Source organism: Lissotriton helveticus, chromosome 2_1, assembly GCF_964261635.1.
Source record: "Lissotriton helveticus chromosome 2_1, aLisHel1.1, whole genome shotgun sequence".
NCBI lineage: Eukaryota > Metazoa > Chordata > Amphibia > Caudata > Salamandridae > Lissotriton > Lissotriton helveticus.
Window position 1 is genome coordinate 1,146,505,946 of NC_136059.1, and position 21,959 is coordinate 1,146,527,904.

General features: G+C 38.8%; 2 protein-coding genes across 4 annotated transcripts in view; both read right to left on the reverse strand.

The window, feature by feature from the left end:
• The window catches only part of RIGI (RNA sensor RIG-I), a 568,474-nt gene that overhangs the window by 364,095 nt on the left and 182,420 nt on the right, over positions 1-21,959 (reverse strand). The gene's annotated exons all lie outside the window — the stretch shown is intronic.
• Positions 530-21,127, reverse strand: LOC144818507 (uncharacterized). Its single transcript, XM_078675992.1, has 6 exons — positions 21,039-21,127; positions 12,845-12,905; positions 12,131-12,164; positions 1,415-1,852; positions 1,106-1,321; positions 530-1,008 (listed from the first exon to the last, which is right to left on the reverse strand). Exons 4-6 carry the CDS (start codon positions 1,850-1,852, stop codon positions 712-714), a joined length of 951 nt encoding a protein of 316 aa, XP_078532118.1. The 5' UTR covers positions 12,131-12,164; positions 12,845-12,905; positions 21,039-21,127; the 3' UTR covers positions 530-711.

Below are 21,959 nucleotides of genomic sequence, written 5' to 3' on the forward strand. Positions count from 1 at the left end.
GTTACTTAAAAATAGTTGCAGGATAAGGTTGTGGGACACAGATTCAACTGTGGGTCTATGCAAATTACATGAACACAGGTCCATACTCATAGACTTATTCTGACTTTATAAGTAGTGATCAAATGTATCAAGTTATAAACACCATATTGATTAACTTTCCTCTATCTTCTCAAGTCAAAGCGTTCCATAATGATTTGTGCTTGTCACATGGGCTGTCAACCAGACTATTCACCTCTATGGCCATGTTGGAAATGGCAAACATTTTAAATACTGAACACATTATGGAACAAGCATTGGCAATACAAATCATGTTGGCTCTCGTGTACTGGAAATTGAGTCAAAGTGTGGTAGCTTTACAGTGACCTATGGATCGGCCCTGGATAGGGGGAATGCTGAGAGGGGAGGGTGGACTACGCTAAAGAACTGTGTAATTATGTACATTACACCGGTCCGCACACAAGGATATTAATATGTGCAACTGCTATATGATGTATTGGTATACCATACAGAGACTACTTTCAACTGGCACTGTGGTATGTTTGTTGTTTATTGTCTGAAAATGATAAATAACGTTTTTTTTTAAAAGCTAGATTATAAAAGTTTTTATTTAAAAAAATAAAATAATTGACTGTAGCTTTTTTATGAACAATGTAGACAAATGGTAGACAATGCGTGCAGTATTTTCTGTAAAGCTACATTTGCAGAAATAGCTCATGAAGAGGATGTTCTGAAATATTTGAAGTTGGGTGGGACTTTGGATATTTCTTGGATTTTTCCATTGCAGAAAACAATTTCACATTCTACAGGTAATTTATTTACAAGTAAGTCTTCGAATTTTTCTGTATTTGGTTCAATTAGCAAGAAGTTTAGTAAAATATCCGTATTGATGTCCATTGATTGTAAGGTGTCGCTTTCAAGTTGTCTCGTTGTAATTGTTAAGCTTGTTGCTTGTCTGTTTTCTAGGCCTACAATTTCGATGTGCAGAGTTTCTGGTGGTGCCGCTGTCACCTGTTGATTACAATGAAAAATAAATGTAAGAAAGTGTTACTATGTAAATTGTGGTCATGGTAGGTGCACAGTATACACAGTATTTGTGGTTGGATACCTTTAGACGACTGATTCTTGTAGTATTTAATATGTTTTCTCCATTAAATTGGGAGACTTTAACATTTGACATTAGCAAATAATCTCCTTGTGAGACATCTGCATGGGCAGCTTCTCTCCATAATGAAACTTTAATGGAATCTGTTGCGTCTTGTATTTTAATTGTTTTGACTTCTGTTGGTTGTCCATTGATATGTATCACACGTGTGGGGCGGATCTGAAAGGAAACAAACTATTAATTACATGTTGACTTTTGGTAATTAGGGCCATATGCAAATGTATTGAATAGTGTTGTATGAGTTACATTTACCTCCTGAACTGTTCCAGCAACACTTAGAAGAGTTTTGATGGTTGAAATCTTTGCTGTTTTCAGTGGTGACATTGGTAGGGGTGGAGGGCCTAATAGTTGCTCAGCTTGGTATTGCATATTAGGTGGTATTCTTAGTGGCGTTACTCTGCTTACCTTAGTTCTTTTTGTGATAACCATGGTGTTTAAGTTTAGAATAAAATTCGAAATGAGAAGGCCATAGGATGGTTTAGTGTGACTGTATATTTCTTCATTGTAGCACGTCGCTTTTATTGCAGCTGTTGTGTCTGCAAGTGCCAAATGATAGAGTACTTTACTTTCACCTTTAGCATTGTTGTAATTTGTTTTTCTTGAGCATTTTACGACGTTGACTTTAACTTGCACTTGATTTGGATTATTTTGACTTTCTGTAGCATCAAGCAGGCTCAGCAAGGACAGCATCTGTAAGTGACAAAAGTAGCATTATTTTGGGCAATATTTTGTTTTTAGAATTAGTGCTGTAAGAAGTTTTTTGTATGTGTTGTAAATTTGGACTGCATGTAGATAATTAAAGAATGTATTGTTTATTGCGCAGTTTTGGTTTTGAAGACTGGAATGTGTTAATGTTAGGTTACTGGTATCCACAATGGTTCAGGCTACAGTATTATGATTCACGTATGACAAAGTGTGGAAGTGATGTGTGTATGGACCTTGGTCTAATATGGGTTGGCAGCCAGTAAGATATTACTGTATAATTTGTGTATCTAAATAATATCACACAGAGGATTGTGATTTCATTGCTTCAGGTGTTTGTTTCCTAATTTCAATGTTAAAGTCACCAATGAAGGTATATTAGGTAATTGTGTGCTGAAAAGCTACATGTTGGAAGGTTGCTAGTAATGTTTGGACAGGTATTTTTTGTGGGGGATATAGAGGTATGTTTAAAGGGTTTTGTGTTGGTGGTTGAAGATAAAATATGTTAATGCTGTTCTGTAATGGGTTTAAATATGAAATTATAGTAAGAGATATTCATTGGATACTGTTTTGTTGTTGGATTGTGTCAATAAAATAGTGTTGCGTGTTGATATTTGGCAGGTAGTTGTCATGGTTGCAATCTTGGAACATTAATAGTAAGAGTGCATTGAGCAAGCATATTTTGAGGACAATTAGTAATGCATTTGTTTTATATTGCCTCTAGAGGATTGGACTAAATTGTGTAAAGAAGCAGACTTAGTTATTATAGTTGATTTTCTCTCATTCATGCCATTTAAATAATACCATTTGGGTGAATCAGAAAAGCGTGTACATGGACATTTTAATGTCCATTTGCTATATTCTGTATACAACATAGTCTAAATGGTGACATTTTGTACTGCTAAAGTACTGTTTCTAAGGTACTGCTATGCTTCCCACAACACAGACACCCTTGCACTTTGGCGGAAGATTGTCTGCTTTGGTGCATGGCAGCCAAAATAGCGCCAGAGCAGGGGAGAACATAAAAGTGCCACACCTTAGTAGATATGGTGCTGTTCTGCTCTCACCCTTATACACAGTACAGCAACTTTATTTGCGTCGTTTTATGAGTTCTACATAAACCTGGGCCTATATGTGGCAGTGACTATATTTTGCTGGTTGAATGGTGGCTGTCTGATAATGGGAGATTTTTATAAATAATGGACAGGAAATTATTTGAAAATGTTTGAACGCAGTCTCACTTGCATGGTGGGCAATTTCTGCTGTACACCAGAGTGTTTCAAGTGGACACTCTTATATAGAAGATAGACCGCAGGACCTAGCTATTCCCTGAGTGCATTTTATTGCGGAATCTTGGGCATCCACTGATCTCACTGTATAGGGAGATCTGTACAATATGTCCAACTGTAGCATTAACAATAGAATGACAATGGTACCATGATGGAAGTACTGAGCTGAGTGATAGTGAGTGGGATAAGGACCTCGTGAACACTAAAATGGTCTCCAGTAAGCCCAAATTTTGCCTTGAACCATTTACATTTCTGCACGGACTGCACTTCAGGTAAGTGTTTCTTCATGAGTTATTCCTGTCCTGTTTAGGCGTATGCCCCTCAATGGGCATATGACAAAGCTGATTTTATCCATTTGATCTCTTAAAGTAGTAGAGTTATTTGGGGAATAAGTGGTGACCCAGTTAAAAAGAGTGGTGGGAAAGTTAATTGCCTCAACCTTAAAACACTATATTCTAGTATTGTACCCAAAGAAAATATACTATAAATTTGCAACATTTGCCTTGGAGTCAGCAAATCAGAGAGTGGTAAACACTTGTTTTGTGAGAAGGGACCAAGCATCGATACCTCAAAAGGGTTTTGGGTGATAGGACAATTGCTGTAGAGAACCGTATGCTTGGAGTTTGTACTGTTGAGAAGCTTGATGAGGATTTGGGAAGCCGGAAAGAGTTTGTAAGAAAGGTGTTGAATTATGAATCCAAGATCAGTTTATATTAGTGTACATGCTGTTTTATCTGCATGGGCCAGATTCACAGAACTAACTGAAGACAAAATCCTAAACTTACTACCATTTTGGTATTCACAGAAGGCACTTACTCATTTTGGTATTCACAGAAGGCACTTACTCATTTTGGTATTCACAGAAGGCACTTACTCATTTTGGTATTCACAGACGTTAGGAGTCCTAATTTTAGCAGTCCTAAATTCCTTCTGTGAATACCGAAAGTCTTAAAGTTAGGATTTTTCTCAGTTTAGGAGTAGTAAAGTTAGGACTCCTAACTTTAGGACTCCTGAATGCCTTCTGTGAATACCGAAAGTCTTAAAGTTAGGATTGTTCTCAGTTTAGGAGTCCTAAAGATAGGAGTTCTAACTTTACTACTCCTAAACTGAGAAAAATCCTAACTTTAAGACTTTCGGTATTCACAGAAGGCATTTAGGAGTCCTAAAGTTAGGACTCCTAACTTTAGGACTCTTAAAATGTGAAAAATCCTAACTTTAAGACTTTCGGTATTCACAGAAGGCATTTAGCAGTCCTAAAGTTAGGAGTCCTAACTTCTGTGAATACCGAAATGAGTAAGTGCCTTCTGTGAATACCAAAATGGTACTAAGTTTAGTATTTTGTCTTAAGTTAGTTCTGTGAATCGCGCCCCATGTGTTTTAGGGATATGTTCAACATGAAAACCTTATTGTGGCACTGCAGAAATTGTGAGATAATTCTGTGCCCTGCTGGGAAACATCGTGATGAAAAGATATGCTTCCATTGGTATTTTTTTACCTACATATTTATTTTATATTATTATGCATGTATTCTACTCATAAAGCACATGAATACTGAAAGGCGTCTTGGCACTGAATCTTACATCACTCCTTCAGAGCTTAAACTATAATGTTTTGAGTTTTCTCGAAAGTTCTAGCTGAAGTTCTAGCTGAGTAGAAAGTCATCAAAGTTCCAGTGGTAGAGTATTTCATGCAGTAGCCACTAAGTCAAAAGCCCTACTACCCTGATGGTATTTCCAAATCTCTGGTACCTTAAAAAGTTTTCCATAAGAGCACTAAGTCCTTGTAGGCATGTACCTGGAAAAAACCTGTTTGATGAACAAGAACCTCTATCATGGAGGATTTTTAAACAAATGCACAGGCATTCAATTGTGTGCACATAGGCACAGGTTGCCAGCTACTGCTAGGACGATAAGATACAGAGGTTTTTCGTGAAGAAAAGATAAGATATTCCTTAAAATGCCAAGGTGGTAAAATCAGGCAGCAAACACCTTAACAACCTGTGTTCTGAAGGGCAGCTAAACATTCAACACTGCCTCCAGATTTCTGACTGCCATAGTAAGGTCAGGACCTTGGGTTATCTTTTTGGCAACCAACCCAAACACTACATGAAGGGAGGACGGCCCAGTACCATTACCTTTTTTCTTCTGAGTTTAGCTTCAGGCACTTTCTAGACATCCAGCCAGCAGCTAAGGCACAGTTGAATATTTTTTGGGCCATATTAGTGTTTTCATTCAACCTGAGAATCAACAAATTACCGTAGGCATAACACATACAGGAAAGATGGAACATTCTAATGAGGTTAAAAAGTGAAGCCATATACAGGTTAAATAAAATAGAAATCGATGAGGGGCACAGAGAAACGACACAAATACTTTAGTTGCAGATGACATGAATCTGGTAACAGTCCATTAAAAAGGGACACATCCATCCCAGTTCTTGTTCTCAGGCTCCAACCTCCTGTAATCCCCCTAGCAACGTGCAACGAAACAGTGGCAGAAGCCCATAGAGAGATCCAGGAGAATCAGAGCAGCCACACTTCCTTGATTAAAACTCACCTGTAGCTCAAATTGTGGGCGACCAATACCATTTCCAGCTGTACTATGCCTATAACCCTATTTGAACTGAGGCAAGGATGGAGTTGTCAGCAATAAGCTTTGACATCTGGAGGTTCACTTCTTTTTCAGCATGACTGGTAGAAGAGCAACAAGAGATGGGATGATAACTACTAAAACTGGGGCATCAAAATAAGGCTTCCTCAAGAAAGGAACAGTGCAAGATCTTATCAAATCAGAGAAAGGGCAACAGTGTTAAAGGGAAGTTCACCAAGTTACACAGAACTGGTGCCACCGCAGCTGTTATCATATGTAAATTATGAGTAGGGCAAGGATCTTCTGCATAGCCCAATATTTTATTAATTTCATAGTAAAATATTTGAATTCCAGTGAAGAGGGAGTATTATCTAAACTCAAAGCATTGAGATCAAAAATGGATACTTGGGAAAGAATGTATGGGTAAATGTAAATTATTTTGTCCCTAAAGAAAGCAAAAAGAGATTTGCAGAGTCTGAGAGAAGGGAAGACAAACTGTTGTGTACTAACTGGTTTGGGAAGTTTTTTAACTAATCTAAACATTTTACCAGTGGCATTGCTAATAGTTAGCAGCCGAGTAGCATAGTGTTGAGAGCGTGCCAGCCTGATTTTCTTTTCAAATCATTACAAAACGGCTGAATATTGAGCTTTAGTCTCCGGCTGATAGCCATGGTGCATTGAGCTTTGAAGACATTTTCATGCAGGTTTAGATGCAGCTAATTCAAGGTTATATACCACAGGGCAGAAGGTGATTTGTGCAGGAGTCCAGAAATTAAATTGTTTATTATCAGTTGGAACATTGTAAGTGTGTTCTTTGTTGAGAAGGATGTGAGTCCTCTTCAAGTAATACGCCTGCAACTCTGGTCTACTGGGAACCATTATCAAGGGGGTTTATCTCCGCTTTTTTGGCTTTAAAAGCCAAGAAAGCGGAGATAAAATGATCTCTCTATTACCAAGCTGTCGCTAACACCAGTTAGCGACAGCTAATAGGAGATAGCGACCATCTTGGGCCCCGCTTTGCATGTCAGTGATATTTATCACTAATGACATGCAAAGTGGGCGTGCCAAGATGTTAGCGACTGGAAACAGTCGCTAACATCGCTATCTCCTATTACCAACTTTTGGAGATATTCGCGCTAAGCGCGAATATCTCCAAAAGCTAACACCTGCCCTGAGCAGTTCTTAGCCATGTTAACCAATGGGAGGTGGATAACATGGCTAAGAGCATTTGCTCGATAATGCATGAATATCGCTGACTTTTCAGCGATATTCATGCATTCCGGCCGTTTTTTATCGCATTTGCGATAAACCTTGCTAATAGCAAGGTTTATCTGCGATAAAAATCGCCGATGTGCGGCGATAATTTTTGTCTCTAAACAAGTTAGAGACAAAAATTATCTCTATTGGTTGGTAATATGCCCCCAAGTACCTATTGTAGGCTTTGACTCTCTCGAGGTAATGAGGCAGATCAGTCAAGTCATAATCAGAGGAGGGGGTAAGGGCTAGTACCTCAGACAAGACAATTTAACACCTAATCAATCACTGTCCAGTCAATGTTTTACTTATAAAAAGTAAAATACTTTATTATGCACACACCACTCAATACTAAGCACTAATTTACAAATATTTACATGATGACATGTGGAAATACCTACGCTGACACTCTCCTAGCAATTAACACCCCTTGGGAACCCAGGCATCTAAACCACAATACCCTACACATTTACTAGCCTCAAAATAGTGGGGCACATTTATCAAAAAGCAGGCTCCTACTGGTTAGTCGGGGTGTCAACACATCAATAAAATCTGAAATATATCATAAAAAATACTGCAACACCACTAAAACCCCACTAAGGCTGGCACTCTCTTACAGTGAGATTTAGTAAGGCATTTACTGATTCATTCTTAACTTTGTCATTGTCAATAAAACATTCAAATTACCTAAATTAATACATGTAAGGATTCAGTGTTAACTTTGTGATAGTCAATAAACCCATCAACAGGAGGACCCCTGTACGCAGGAGCCTTGGGGCTAGGGCCCAATCTCCAGCAGAGCTTCGAGTTGTATTAACAGCCTCCATAGTTCACTATTGCTCAAACCTGAGACTTAGTGCAACGTTTTTTTAATGGTCACCGGTTGAGGGCTATGCACTCCTAGCAGCTCCAAGAGCACTTTAAAATAAGTTGGTAGTGCCCCTGCCCTTCCTGGGGAACACACGTCTGGGGTTACTGGGTTCTGTCTGGCAACCACTGGTCTGAACATAGTATTCTTTGATGCAGCCACAAGCTTTTTTTTTCTTTTACATTATGCTTCACGCCACAGCTTTCTTCGTTTTCAGGAATGGGTGCCTCTGTACCTCCTAAGTGGCTGAATGGGAGCCCAAACTTGTGCACCCCAACATGGCTCTTCACCTAGCAGACACTGCTTAGATGCCGGTGCTCAAGCCGACAATTCTCTTTTTTCCAGAGTGGGGGATACAGCTGATTCAGCTCTCCTGCAAAAGAGCGTCGGTATGTGCATCACCCTAGAGGAGCCTCACGGGACACCCATTTTTGGCCCTGTGACTCCCTAGGCCTAATGTCAATGCTCCCAGGTCTCTGTCCCTCTCTGGAAACTTGTGGAATTAGAGCAAGAAGGTGCTCTTTTTTGTTTCTGTTCGTCTTCTAGTGTTCCTGCTCAGCCCCTGAGGAGATGGGGCTTCTGGGGACAATTCTTAATCCAAAGGGAAGAAGTGAACATGAGCTCCTCCAAGCCATTCTTTTGCTGCTTTGATATCCCGGAAGATGGGGCTACGAGGGACAGTAGAAGCCAAATAATGTGGAACGCCACATGTGTCTGAGTCCACTTGGCCCACGGTAGACCAAACTTCTCTTTTGGTTTTCATGAGCTATGTTACACTGTTTTAAATAGGGGAGAGTTTGTTTTGCTTCAGGGGGGCAGACTCTAGCTTTAGTTTGCAGCGCTCTGGTCCCTAAAATGTTATATTTCTTTGGGAGATTGCTTTTTCTGCATTTTAGTTCTGTTAGCTTCAGTTTGGGGGTTGTTTCATGTGGCACCCTACAGCCCTCAAGGCAGACTATCCCACCCGGCACTTTTCCATCCCTTAACATGCTTCACCTCTTGCTGGGAATTAATGTGAAAGCAGATGTTGTGGACAGCGTCTGATGATGTCTTTCCTGTCCCTCAGAAAGTCTAAGGGGGCCAGCTCCACTTGACCTGGAGAGATAAATCCACAGAGTCCAATCCAATCTAAGTTCAGGGAGCTCCAACACCCCAGACAGGTGATCGGTCTTTTTCAGGGTCAGGAGAAATCGCTTTTATCCCTTCGGCTCTCATTTTCTCTCTCGTTCCAGATGGTAGGCACTTCTACCCAACGCAGGGTTAACACATCATCATACCACCTCTGTCTCAACCCTCCTACACAGCATTTTGGACATTTGAAGATTCAACGTGATCTGCGGAAAGATCTATCGGACAGCAAGGATCTCTTTGACAGCCTTAAACCATGCCCCTAACTACCACAGCTGCCTGCCCGTTTACCTCCAAAGGAGAGGCCCTCCTGTGATTCAATCCCGAGGCCACGTCTTTTCCTATCTCTTCACCTTGGGATGAGCCTTCCCAAGCCTCACGTTTTAGCACATGCAGATTTAATGCCCATCCTTTCCTTCTATAGGAGCAATTCAAATCATTGGCAAATGACACTATACTTTTGGAAGGCCGCTGATCATCTGGCTGGCCAGCAGAGTGATAAACTTGGCCCTGCAGGAAGAACAAAAACGTGCAATCTAATTAAGAGCAAAATTAAAAATCTTCAAATGCCAGGGAAAATGCAGATTTGGCAAAAGCAACATAGAATCTGCACCCACATGATCCTTGGTTACTTTAACACTGGTATGTCATCTGAGTCTATAGACCTAATTATGACAAAACTACATTTTGGTGCATATTTCGTCCATCATGTATAATTTTCAGTGAAGCACAAGAGACTTACACTGAGCTCTCAATAAGGCCTACATTAGGCTTACATTGGGTCAGTACCAATCTCTGAATGGCCCCTCCTCTTACAAGCTACCTGGGTGCAGATACTGGGCTGAGTAGAAGATGGACTGACTTGCGTAACTCACACACGTTTACACACCTGTGATCACATATTCATGTGAAGTTAACCGACAGACCTTGTTAGAAAAGGCCAACACTGGTGGCTAGCACTGCCAATTCATTTTAATAGAATTTACAGTAAAAGTCCAAAAACCGAGCAGTCCAAAAACAAAAATTCCACTTGGTTAAATAGATTAGAACCCATTTTCCTATAAACGTCATCATATCAAAGCTCACAATGAGAACCTTTGGTTACAGCATTAAGATTGGCAAAGTTATTCTTGAGTGCAGGAAGAAAAGGGGAGAGTTCAGACTCAGGTAAAGATTCCGACTAGATCAAATGGCAAACTAGTGCTAAGTGGTCCAAGCAAGTAACTGGCAGTTAACATAGATCGGATACGAATTCATCAAAAACAAATAACAAATCCAAACAGTGGCCTGCAGAATGAGTGTGCTCATTAACCAAATATATTAGGGGCAAGGTAGTACATGATGATAATGAATTGTTAGGGGCAATCAAGGTGGATAAATCACCCCAGTTTCTTAAATCACCTAAATCAAAGAACTTAGAAGCATTTAATACCAAGCGAGTGATTAAACTGGCAGCATTGATGCCAAGGTCTGAGGCACTGCTGGGAGAGCAATGCACAAGAATGCCAGGGAATGTAGTTGCCACATTAGAGGGAATATTTGAAGCCAAGTATTTTGCCCTGAACTGACTACTCAGCAAAGTGGCTCTAACCCTTTGTCGTTCTTCAGAAATGTTAGCCAGGCCCCACACTTTTGCCAATAGGGCCTACATTCAATATGTTATGCTTTGGAATACTACCAGGTTGATATTAGGGGAGAAGAAATCCCTAATTCCGGTGTCTATTATAAAAAATAAATCCAATTTCAAATTAGTTATACATTTGGCAATAAAATCAGTGTTTTATCTTCTAACATTTAAAAGCAATGCATGCAATTGGCTGGACCTTGCAATATCTGCTAGTGCAAAAAGATCAGAGCAGCACATACTGAGGCTGCAGAAAAAGACAGTGCTAAATTAGAGATAAAGTCTCTTGAGTAAGGTTTAATGCCGAAAGCCACAGGTCCAGTACTACTGGCTGGCATGCGAGTGGTCACTCATGAGCTTCCCTTTGGCGCACCATTGGTGTGGTCATGCAGGTATTCATTAAGTACCCACCTGCTGCCTCACATATTCTCATAAGAGTCTACCAACAAGTACAGCACAATGTAACCACTCTCTTCAACATAGCCACCACAACTGTAATCAGCCACTAAAGTCATAAAATTGAACACAAATAAACAGAATAAAACACACACTTCTCCTGTCGTTCATGGACTAGAAAAGAGGTTCCCTACACATGCTCTTAAATAAAGCATAAGCTAGGGTAAAATGTAATTGTGCAAAGTGTGATAATTAAATCAGTGTACCTACATGTACAGGATATGTTGATTCAATTTTTTCTCTCTCTTCTGTTTATGAAAAATGTATTAAAACAGTTACTAAATAGTAGCAGCAATGTAGTGACTTATGAAAACCAACCCTATTGTTGTGATTTATGAAAACCAATCCTTCAGAGTTCTGCATAATGATGACTGAGCTGTACCTGTTTTTTCTGCTGTGTAGTTATTTTGAGTTATGTTTGGTTGCAGCAGTTTCAATATAATATATAAAATGAGTCTTGAAAGTTAATATTTTAGTGTATTTTGTGCTGTAGGTGCAGTATTTGTCATTATTGTTTTGTTGATGATCCAGGTTAATGTATATGTTCCATATGAAAGGTGGGTGTTTTACAGAGTAAATGGTAATTCTGTGATGTACTCATTTCGTGAAAGAATGAAAATACTGGAAGAACAGCAGTGCCGCAAAGATTATGTAAATCGTTTTTAACATCTCTACTACACAAGCCAAAGAATAATACGTTTGCTGTAGGTGTAATGTTAAATAATTATATTGACTGTTTTGTTGATTAACAGTGAAATTCTAATATTTGTAGAGGTCATCTCCAGGGTTCATTATGATAGGTACATCATGTTTACTCCAAGTATATGCGGGTTTGAAAAGTAGAGTTAGAATTGAAAATATAAAATGTGGTACATATACTTTTTCATTTGATTTTGTTGAAAATGTTCTTTCCTGCAAGATAGCCGCTATAATTAATGATTTTTATTGAGTGCACACTAGTTTCCCTAGATCTATTAAATGATATTTTATAGAAGGAGATATACACAATTAAAAAAGAACATTTATGAATTGTTAACTATGATATGACTCACTACAAACCTTTGTTGTTGATGTGTACTTTGTATCAATTGCTCTGTAAAAAATAGATAAGAGGTATTAAGATTACTATTGTAAAACTATTTTTAATATTTAGTAATAGCTATAAAGATACTCTACATGGTATTACCATAATATTACTTATTTGTAGTATATTAAATGCCAGAATATTGGATTTGGGATGATATGGTACTTTAATGATGCATGTAACTGTTGAAATTAGTGAACAATGAAATGAAGGCAAAACAGCATCAATCCAAAAAGTAATATATGCAATGTTACTGAAGTTGGTAAACGTATTTGACATAAATACTCATTATGAGTGGCCTGGAACATTCTGTTATTCCCACATCCCGGAATTACTGTGAACAAGGGGCCTAGTAAATCAGGATTCGGAGAAACAGAGAGTACATAAGTTTGGGGAATAACATGTGGAAATCAGTGTCTCCACGCCAATTTCTGCATGTTTCCTCCCCTTTATCTCACATGGATATTTCAGCTGCTATTTCACACTGAGATTTTGAATCATTTAGCAGCTAAAATGTCTTTGTGGAGCACCACAGCTGATAATATCAATGGGCTTGGTAACTCACATTACCGGGGCCCATTAGATTTATTGGACTAATTCTATAAGATTCTTTGTGTATTGGGAGTGCTATGCTTTTACTAACATGACTGAACATTAATTGTGGTTTAAATAGATGGATTTTCATTCACCCTTTGTTGCTGTGAAAACTGTTGCTTTGAGAAGTTCCATCAGCATTAATTGCACTTGAATCTGTAAGAAAAGCAGAAAATGGGACGGAGTTAATATAAAAATATATTTTTTAAAGTAGTTCTGTGACATATTACTAATTAGAAATGCTATCTTCTATCGGCATTGTTTGGTTAGCTTCATTGTTTAGTATGTTAAGTGCTTGCATATACTTTTATTGCATGAAGGAATAATTGCATTAGTTCTAAGGATTGTATAAAAGTTACACAGTGTTCTTTTTCTTGCTGGATATTACCATTGTATTAAACACATCAAGATGATGGACGGATTGCTGAAACATGTTAAACACTCACCCCCGAAACCGGTGTCAGGAAAGGATGCTTGTTTCAGGTCCAGGGAAGACCTGGCTTGGCAGTTCGGGCTGGACTGTTCTCATGGGGAGAAGAGTCAAGACTGATTTGCATATGGCTGGGTCTAAACAGGGGTAGCATGGTAGAGCAAAAAAATACAGATTTAACCCAGATCTGTGACGGGGGTGAATGTTTGACAATTTCAGCATTCCGTCCATCATCTTTTTCTGTTGATATATTACCATCGTATAACATTCTTTTTTATATAGAAAACAGGAAAAGGAAAAACGGGAAAAAGAGTGGAAGTACATAATCAAAAACAAATCAGGAACAGATAATTCTGGAACAAAAAATTACGCTGTGGTAAAGTAATCATGTATTTGCCCAACATTTGATAAGGGTGTGTGTTCCTAGATCTCAAAGTTATTTCTAGTTTTGGTTAAAAGGCACACATGGCTTGTTATAACTATTAATTTCCCTTATTTCGGTATCTTCACATATCTTTCTGCTTAATGGGGATCATATGTGTCATCTCATCCAATAAAGCAGATTGACAGATTGATGATCATATTTAAGGAGGACTTACGGGTGATACAGCAACTTTGTTCCTGCTGTATCTGAGTACGGCGTTCAACACCGTAACCCACGGACACTTACTGGTTGTGCAATTACGGGATCGGTTACATGGCCTTGGGAAGGCTCCCTTCTTTTCTACAAGGCAGCACCTTTAAGTCTTGCTGTAGCCTTTCCACACTCAGACTCTTCCACTGGCCCAAGGGGGTGCCACAGGGCACATAATTGAGCCTGCCCTTTTCATTCTGTAATTGCGCCCCATGGCTGATATCGTCATGCATCATGGTTTTCTGATTCTTTCATACGCCTACAATACACAGCTGATTGTCACCCTGTCACAAAATTCTGTGATGCTATTGCGTCATTGAGGGCCTGCCTTTCTGAGGCAGCGCAATGGATGGACCTTAATTGATTGCAATTAAACGCAGGCAATACAAAGGTCCTCATTCTCAGAAGGCGGCCCTCAATTTGGTCTCCTGATTGGTGGCCTAAATCACTTGATTCCTTCCCTTCCCCAAAGCCTAAAATTACAAATTGAGGCATTTGGTTTGACGAACATCTCAACTATGATAGCCAAATTATGACTTTAGCAGGTAAATGTTTTGGCATCCTGACGTCTCTTAATAACATCATCCATCAGCTCCCTGCATTTGCCCAGAATACAGTGGTAAAAGTGGCAGTGATACCACAGCTGGATTACTGCTACATTCTTTAGGTTGGGGTCTCTCAGTTCAGGCTCAGGAGGCTTCAACAGGTCCAGAATTCTACAGCCCAGCCCTTGTTAAAACTTCCTAGATGGGCATCAATGGGTTCTACACTTTCTACACTTCATTGGCTCCCGGTGAAGAAACTGTTTGTTTTAAAGCCCTGGTCTTTTGTTTCAGGATTTTTAGGAAGACAGGCACAGCTTACTTGCATTCTCTTATTTCTCCCTATTCTCCTTCTAGGCGTCTTAGGTCCCCTGATGCTTTATTAGTGGAGGTTCTCCGCGTGAAAAGAGTTTGGATCAGGGGGAGCTCTTTTGGCTTCCTCGCACCGAAGCTGTGCCACTCTTTTCCGCATCAGTTGAAACTAGTCAATTCAGAACCTTTGTTCTGGAAGGAAACTTGGTTTTTTAGATCAGTTGGCCTTGGTTCTGTGTCACTGTGACGTTTTGGGTGTTTTATGGACTGATTTGCACTTGGACTCTCCTGTTGGAGTAGCCATGCACTTTATAAATATCTTTCATTCATTTATTCACTTCTGTCCTAATATCTTTTGATGTGGTGTACGAAAGAGAGAAGAGCCATTAGAATAGAGTCAAACATTATTGTATAAGGAATATCAGGACTAACCTTGACATTTGCTGCTTGTGAAATATATTATGACAGACGTTTTATACAAAATGCATATATAAATCTTTTCTGAAAGGAGTCATTACAAATTGTAAGAGATTAAAGCAAAACAATATGAAAAAACATCTGACAGTACAGAAGATTCAGGACTTATAAACTAAAGTACAGAAGTAGGATCTTGCACAAGAAAGACTGATGCTAGGTTAAAGAACTAGAAATGGTCAACACATTCAGTATGGTTAAATCAGAACTGTAAAGGGCACTGGGAGTTAGTAGGTTACCACATTTTTAATATGGAAAGAGATGCTGAAAGATGTTAGGCTGTAAAACTAAAGTAGAGAAGACCAAAAAGTACATCAAGTGCATACAGACTATGAGCCAGGAAAGGCACTAATTAGTAATTTAGGTATCAAACAATGTTTTGATTTCTTTCAAGATTTGTATCGCGAGGAGATAGAAGCGGATCTGACCACATTCAATAGGTTGTTGCAAGATAAGCAATTACCCAGCATGGATACAGATCAGTAAAAAACGTTTAATTTGGATATTTCAGAAGTGAGGTTTCAAAGTACTGTTATGAGACTCGAAAATGGCACAGCAGCAGGCCTTGATGATATTCTAGAAGTTTATGAAAATATTTTAAAACACAAGAGGTCATAATCCACTATGGAAACGATTATTTCACGGAATCCTATGAAAGGGAGATCAGATACTAATGCGTTTGAAGAAGCCACTATAACCTATAATCATAAAGCTGGCAAAAACCCCAAGATGTGGGAATTCTACATACGTATTTCACTTTTAAACACAAGTTTTCTCAGATACATTTGCTAAAATTCTTGTTGTGGTAATAACAATAATTGATATACAATGATAAACAGAAAAGTTTATTCTGGGACATACCTACGCGGTCTCAAGTATTTCATTTTCATCTCAGTTGACCTGATAGAAACAAATATGACACATTCAGCAATAATTATGCTGAATGCAGCTAAGGCTTTTGAAAGATTTGCCTGCCCTGATATATCTATTGGAAGGTTTAAGCTACCTTCGGATTTGGCAGAGATTTCATTAAGGCAATATAAGCTCTCTATAAAGCACATAGTATAAAGTTATTAGTCCACAGAATCCTGACAGCAGAAAAAGGTTTAACAAAGGGGGAGTGAGACAGGGTTGCCGCTTATCACCTCTCCTTTACATAGAACATCTGGCACAAATAATTAGGCAAGATCCCAATATTGTATCTTTTATATGCCAGGAATATCAAAAGAAATTGCTGTATATGCTGATGATTTATTTTAAGGAGAATACCCACAAGTTTTGAATCTTTTCAGGTTACCAATTAAATTATAAACAAAGACAGAGGTTACAACATGCGGCTCATATTTGGTGGGTAGAAATAATTGTGTGGGGATCAGAGGGCATAATAATCACCTAGAACACTAATAATATTTAAACTCGAATTCAAATCAAAACTGTTAAAAAATAGATATTATTTTTTAAAAAGTGACAACAATACATGGGCCAGGGACCCGGTCAAGATGCATCTGCTACGCAAACTATTCTTTTTATTAATTATTCCTATGAGTAAAAAAGGATACAAAAACAAGAGAAAGGGAGTGTGCAACTACCAGAGCTTGTCTGTTGGGTATTTCAGTTAACAAACTGTAGGATGCTTATGATCCAATCGGGTCTAGTTTTAACATTCAAGCTATCCTGGAAAGCATCAATGAGGCAAATGTATTTCTGTATACATTTAGAGCTCCAAAATACATTACAAAATGTTGACAAAATCCTGTCTGCAAGTGCCACTGTACAGTGTGATATTAGAGAAATATGGAGAAACCCAAGTTATAGTACAAGGCTCCGACTGGGAATCACCAGTGCATCCAGGTGTATGAAGGATAAATTAAAAATCCCATTAAAGGAGTCATAAATAGTATGTTGGAGATAAATGCTAGATATTGATGGATTGTAAAATACCTTCTTGGAGAAGATAGCCAATAAAATCTTGAGGTTTAAATACCTTCAGCTATCATCCTGGTTTGCCACACAAAATTGGAGACAATAAGACATTAAGACTGTAGAGTCAGAGATACAGGAACTTAATACTAAGAAGAACAATGTATTGAAATGGTATGGACACTTTCCATTGCGGAAGATAACGAGATCAAACCATTGTTTCAGAACTGGGAAGGATGTTTCCAGGAGCATGAGCTGGAGAACATATAGCAAGTATCTTTAAGCTTCTTGCATGCTGTTATTTCTGTCACACTAACAAAGACCCCCTTTTTCACTCTGCATAGGATTTACTTAACTCTGCAAAACCTATCCAAATTGAAGAAGCTGCTTGTGGTACTCAGCAAGAGATACAACATTCCCAAAGTTGACAATCTTCATGTGTTTGTGAGTTGTTCTGTTCTGATATCTTTTGTGGAGGGAAGTAAGTAGAGAGCTAACTCTGATATATCGTCAGCCCATTTAGGGAAGTCCAGCTCTTATAGTTTATGGGATTGGCCTGCTGGAATTGAAACTGATGTTCTGTTTAAAGTTACTTGCAAGATATGAGATTTGTAAAAGATGGGTGCTCCCTAACTCCCCAATGATTATGGATTGGCTGAAGGAAGTTTACTTCACCTACATGCTAGATAGAAAGTGCTTTTCATTCAAGAAAGTCAGTTTCTGGTACTGCCTAGAGACTTGGTCTGAAGCAAAGGAGATGGCAAGTTAAGAAAAGTCATTCGATTACACCTAACCAGATGCTGGATTGTATGGGCATAGAAGATCATAAAAGACATCTGACAATTTATTTCAGATGTATTTAATATCAATCTGGACTGTTACAGGACCTCACTGATGTAGGTAAAACACCCCTGAATATAATAGCAATGCCAGTGGGCATCCCTGTCTGGTACCCCATTCAAACTTGTTTTAACCCGGGTGAACTGAGGTGATAGATTTTTTTTCTATAAATCTGCCATCAGATATTTGCAGTTCCGCATTTCAAAGAATTTCTCACCATCCAAGAACCAGACGGCTAAGGGTTAGTTCTCTTCTTATTGAAATCCACATCCTCCTTTAGATAGGAAATACTGGAAGCGAGAAGGTGTCCAGGTACAAAAATCATGTAACTTGGCTCAATAAGTCTGAGGATAATGCCTGCCTAGCTCATTGACTAGACTTTCATAACTTGGAATAGAAGTTTGAAAAGGTGATTGGCTGATGTGATTCATAGACCTGTGGATAGTTTAAGGTTTGGAATTTAAGGAATATGATCAGCTTCCTTTTCCAGAACAATGGAGCGGGCTCAGTGAGAAACATATGAACATTAAATAGGTTTTCAAAATAAAGCAATGTAATCAGAATGCTATATATTTTGACAAGGAGTCTATCTTCACCAAGAGTTACCCCAGATAGAAGAGACATATTAGCACTCCTTAGTTCTTCCTCCTGAATAAGATTAAATAAGAAAATCAAGATCGCTCTTCAGTTGTCAATCTATCAAGGCCTCCGTTACACATAAAAACACATTCAATACAAAAAGGTTCTAATTTCTCCTTACAAAAGTCTTGGTAATATTTCAGGAAAACATCAGTCATCATAGCATGCGCCTCATCTAACATGAGGTTCTCTGTATTCTTTATTCTCTTACGTAAATATAATTCTAGCTTTTCATTTCAAGGCTAAGAATCTACCTGTTTTGGTGTCCTCTGCAAATGACTTTTCGAAGAGTGCCTTCTGATCAAGGGGCTGATTTAGATTATGGCAGTCGAAGGCTACTCTTTCAGGATGGAGGAGGATATTACTCCCTGTGGACACCTCTAAACATTAGCAGGAACGGGGTCACAGCAGTTCCTGACAATGCTGTAAAGTTTGACGGATGGCTCTATCAAACAGGAAGGCAATGCATAAAACTTTTCCAAAGATTTTCTTTTTTCCAAAAACAAACTCCCAAAGTGGGGTTTGTTTTTGGAAAAAGTAAAATTAATCACCCCCACGCCATGGGAGTTTCGTCCCATCTTATGGGCTCCTTATTTGTATTTTTTTTGCTGTCCTTCACCCCTGAAAATGTCATCTGACTGCCCACTCTTAATAGGGCCAGTGGGCTGATGACTATCCTCCATGCACTGGCTCCGTCGTCTAAATACTTTGGGTTGTCTGCCTCTAAATTAGGTAGGTAGACTGACAGTTTGGTAGAGAGGGTACTTTGTCACAGTTGCAACGGAATAATCTCTCCACCAAACTTTAAATCACACTTTAGTATTTCACTTTAACTCCTTATTCTTAATATGTCTTATAAAGTCTTCCTCAGACAGCGTAATATATTTATATTTTCTACAGTCTGGGATATAGGTATTTGTTTGTGAAACAACTAATTAGTTCTCATTTTCCTGCATTTCAGAATCCTTTAAGGTACACTGTATCGCTTCCTAGATCATAATTTCACTAACAATTTGAGCGTGAAACTCATAAAATTATTTATTCAGGTTTTTACACTCACTTTGCTGTGTTTCCTCTGCTAAATTTGACATATCTCACTTCTAGTGATTGTGATTATCAAAAAACACTGCTGTCTAATGGAGAATCAAGTAAATAGGTACGTGATCTTAAAGGATAATTTCAGCTTTTAATATTTACAGGCGAAATAACTAGGGCCTAGATGTAGGTAATTTTATTTTACCACTTCTTAAATACCGAATTTTACCGATTCGGTATTTAAGAAGTGGTAAAATAGAGGGGGGGGGGATGTAGGTATTACAGAATCGGTAAATACCGAATCGTTAAGATTCGGTATTTACCTATTCTGTAAATACCGATTCGGTAATGCCCATTGATTCCTATGGGCTTACCGAATCGGTATTTACAGATTCGGTAAATACCGATTCCAGAAAGGGTGCAGGGGGTGTCACTTTGACACCCTCTAGCACCCCAAATACAGGCATGTGTGCCATGTGGCACACAGACATGCCCTAAGGGCATGTCTGTCTGTCACATGGCATAGGTGTGCATGCACACATGTGCATGCACACCTGTATTCGGTATTTTACCACCCAAATGGATTGGGTGGTAAAATACCGAATCTGAAAGGCCTTTGGGACTCAGAAGAGTCCCACCTACATCTAGAAGTTACCGAATCGGTAAAAATACCGATTCTGTATTTTACCCAATCGGTAAATTTACCGAATCGGTAAAATTGGCCCCCTACATCCAAATACCCATTTACCGGTCGGTAACGGCCGAAATCGGCCGTTACCGGCCGGTAAATGGCCACCTACATCTGGCCCCTAGTTCATTAGGACCTAACTGTGGTATTCCTGACTTGAAAATGGAAAACCTAGGGTATATGGATGAAGCAATCGCCAGCTATCCACCAGGTCATAGTTGTTTGTGCAACAAGGATCTAGTACTCCTAACACATGAACCTCATCTGTTTGTCCCCACCCTTTCTAAGGATATGCTATCTAACTGCTTTGGAGACTTTACTCAAAAAAAGTGATGGTGGGAAGTCTCTCAGTTTCATTAGTAAATATTCTAATTGGTGTGAAGTATCTGTGATCAGGGTAATTAGGCTGTAAAAGATTCCACCTGCACTTTTACCCTATCCTTGTGCAGCAGTAAAAGATGTCATCTTTTTTTTGGCCTTGCTTCACCCTCTGTACCCGCCAGAATTCATTTTTCTCACAATTATTGCAAACCAGCTCCCTATTGCCCTAGCATTGGAATGTTGGCCCTTGTTTACCCAGGAATTCTTTGTTATTTACAATAGTAAGGTAACTCCTATGTAACAAAATAATCTTGGCTGTGCCATCACTAAGGGAGCCTGAGTGAAACTTCAAGACGAAGCCTGGGAATATATGAACGTGGGCTGTAGTGGAGCCCACGTTAAGGATGGAGGGAGAAAAAGATAAGGAAATGAAGACATGACAAGGTATACTTACACTTATGTGTTCACTTATAAGAGAAATGTGAATGTCATGGGAGTCCTTGCCTGGCCATCCTCTCCAACAGAATGCTGGGGACCACATTGCCAGTAGAAGAGAGTTAGGTGGGAGAGAGAGACACAGGAATAAACACTAAAAGAAATGGAAAGTTTGGGGAAAAAAAGAAAAGATACGCGTGTGTTTATTTAAATTATGAATGGGCAATGTAAAGATTGAAGGAAGTGGCATACATTAAGGAGCATCTTGGAGTAAAACAGCTGAGAATATTCTGTTACAGGAGACTCGTCTTACCATTGAAACTAAAGGATAGTACTGTTTTTTTTAGCAATACTTGTAAAGAAATGCTCTATGTTGAATGAGAAATATGCCATAGTATTGATGTAGTTGTTAACTGTCCTAGTTACGTGATAAAATTAAGTAGCCAAATAAAATCCTAAAAAATTAGAATGCAGATTGACTATCTTTAGCACACTTTTGTACCATTTGGTGAGTAGACCGAATCTGTAGTTACCACTGTGTGCTTTTGAAATAGTGTGCATTACTTTCAAAATGCAAATGTGCTACCTTTTGTTCTTAAGCTAAGTTATCTATTTTTATTTAGGAAGTAACAAATTGGCATGTGTTTATTATTTCATTTAGGAATGTAATACGTGAAATAGATTGTTCCTTGTATATCAGGTAAGTTGCATTACATTTGTCATGTAGAGCACAAATTATCCTTTTCTGGTGCTATGACTAACCCCGTCCGCTCACATCCGCTCGTCATCAGAACACTTGCCTATTCTTTTTCCCATGGAGAAACTCCTTTCTCTACAATCGCACATATTTTATGGGTGTTTTCTTTCCCTTCCCGTAATTGACAAGAGAAAATCCCCTGAGTCAAAATGGATTGCAAACAACTACAATTGTGTACATTTG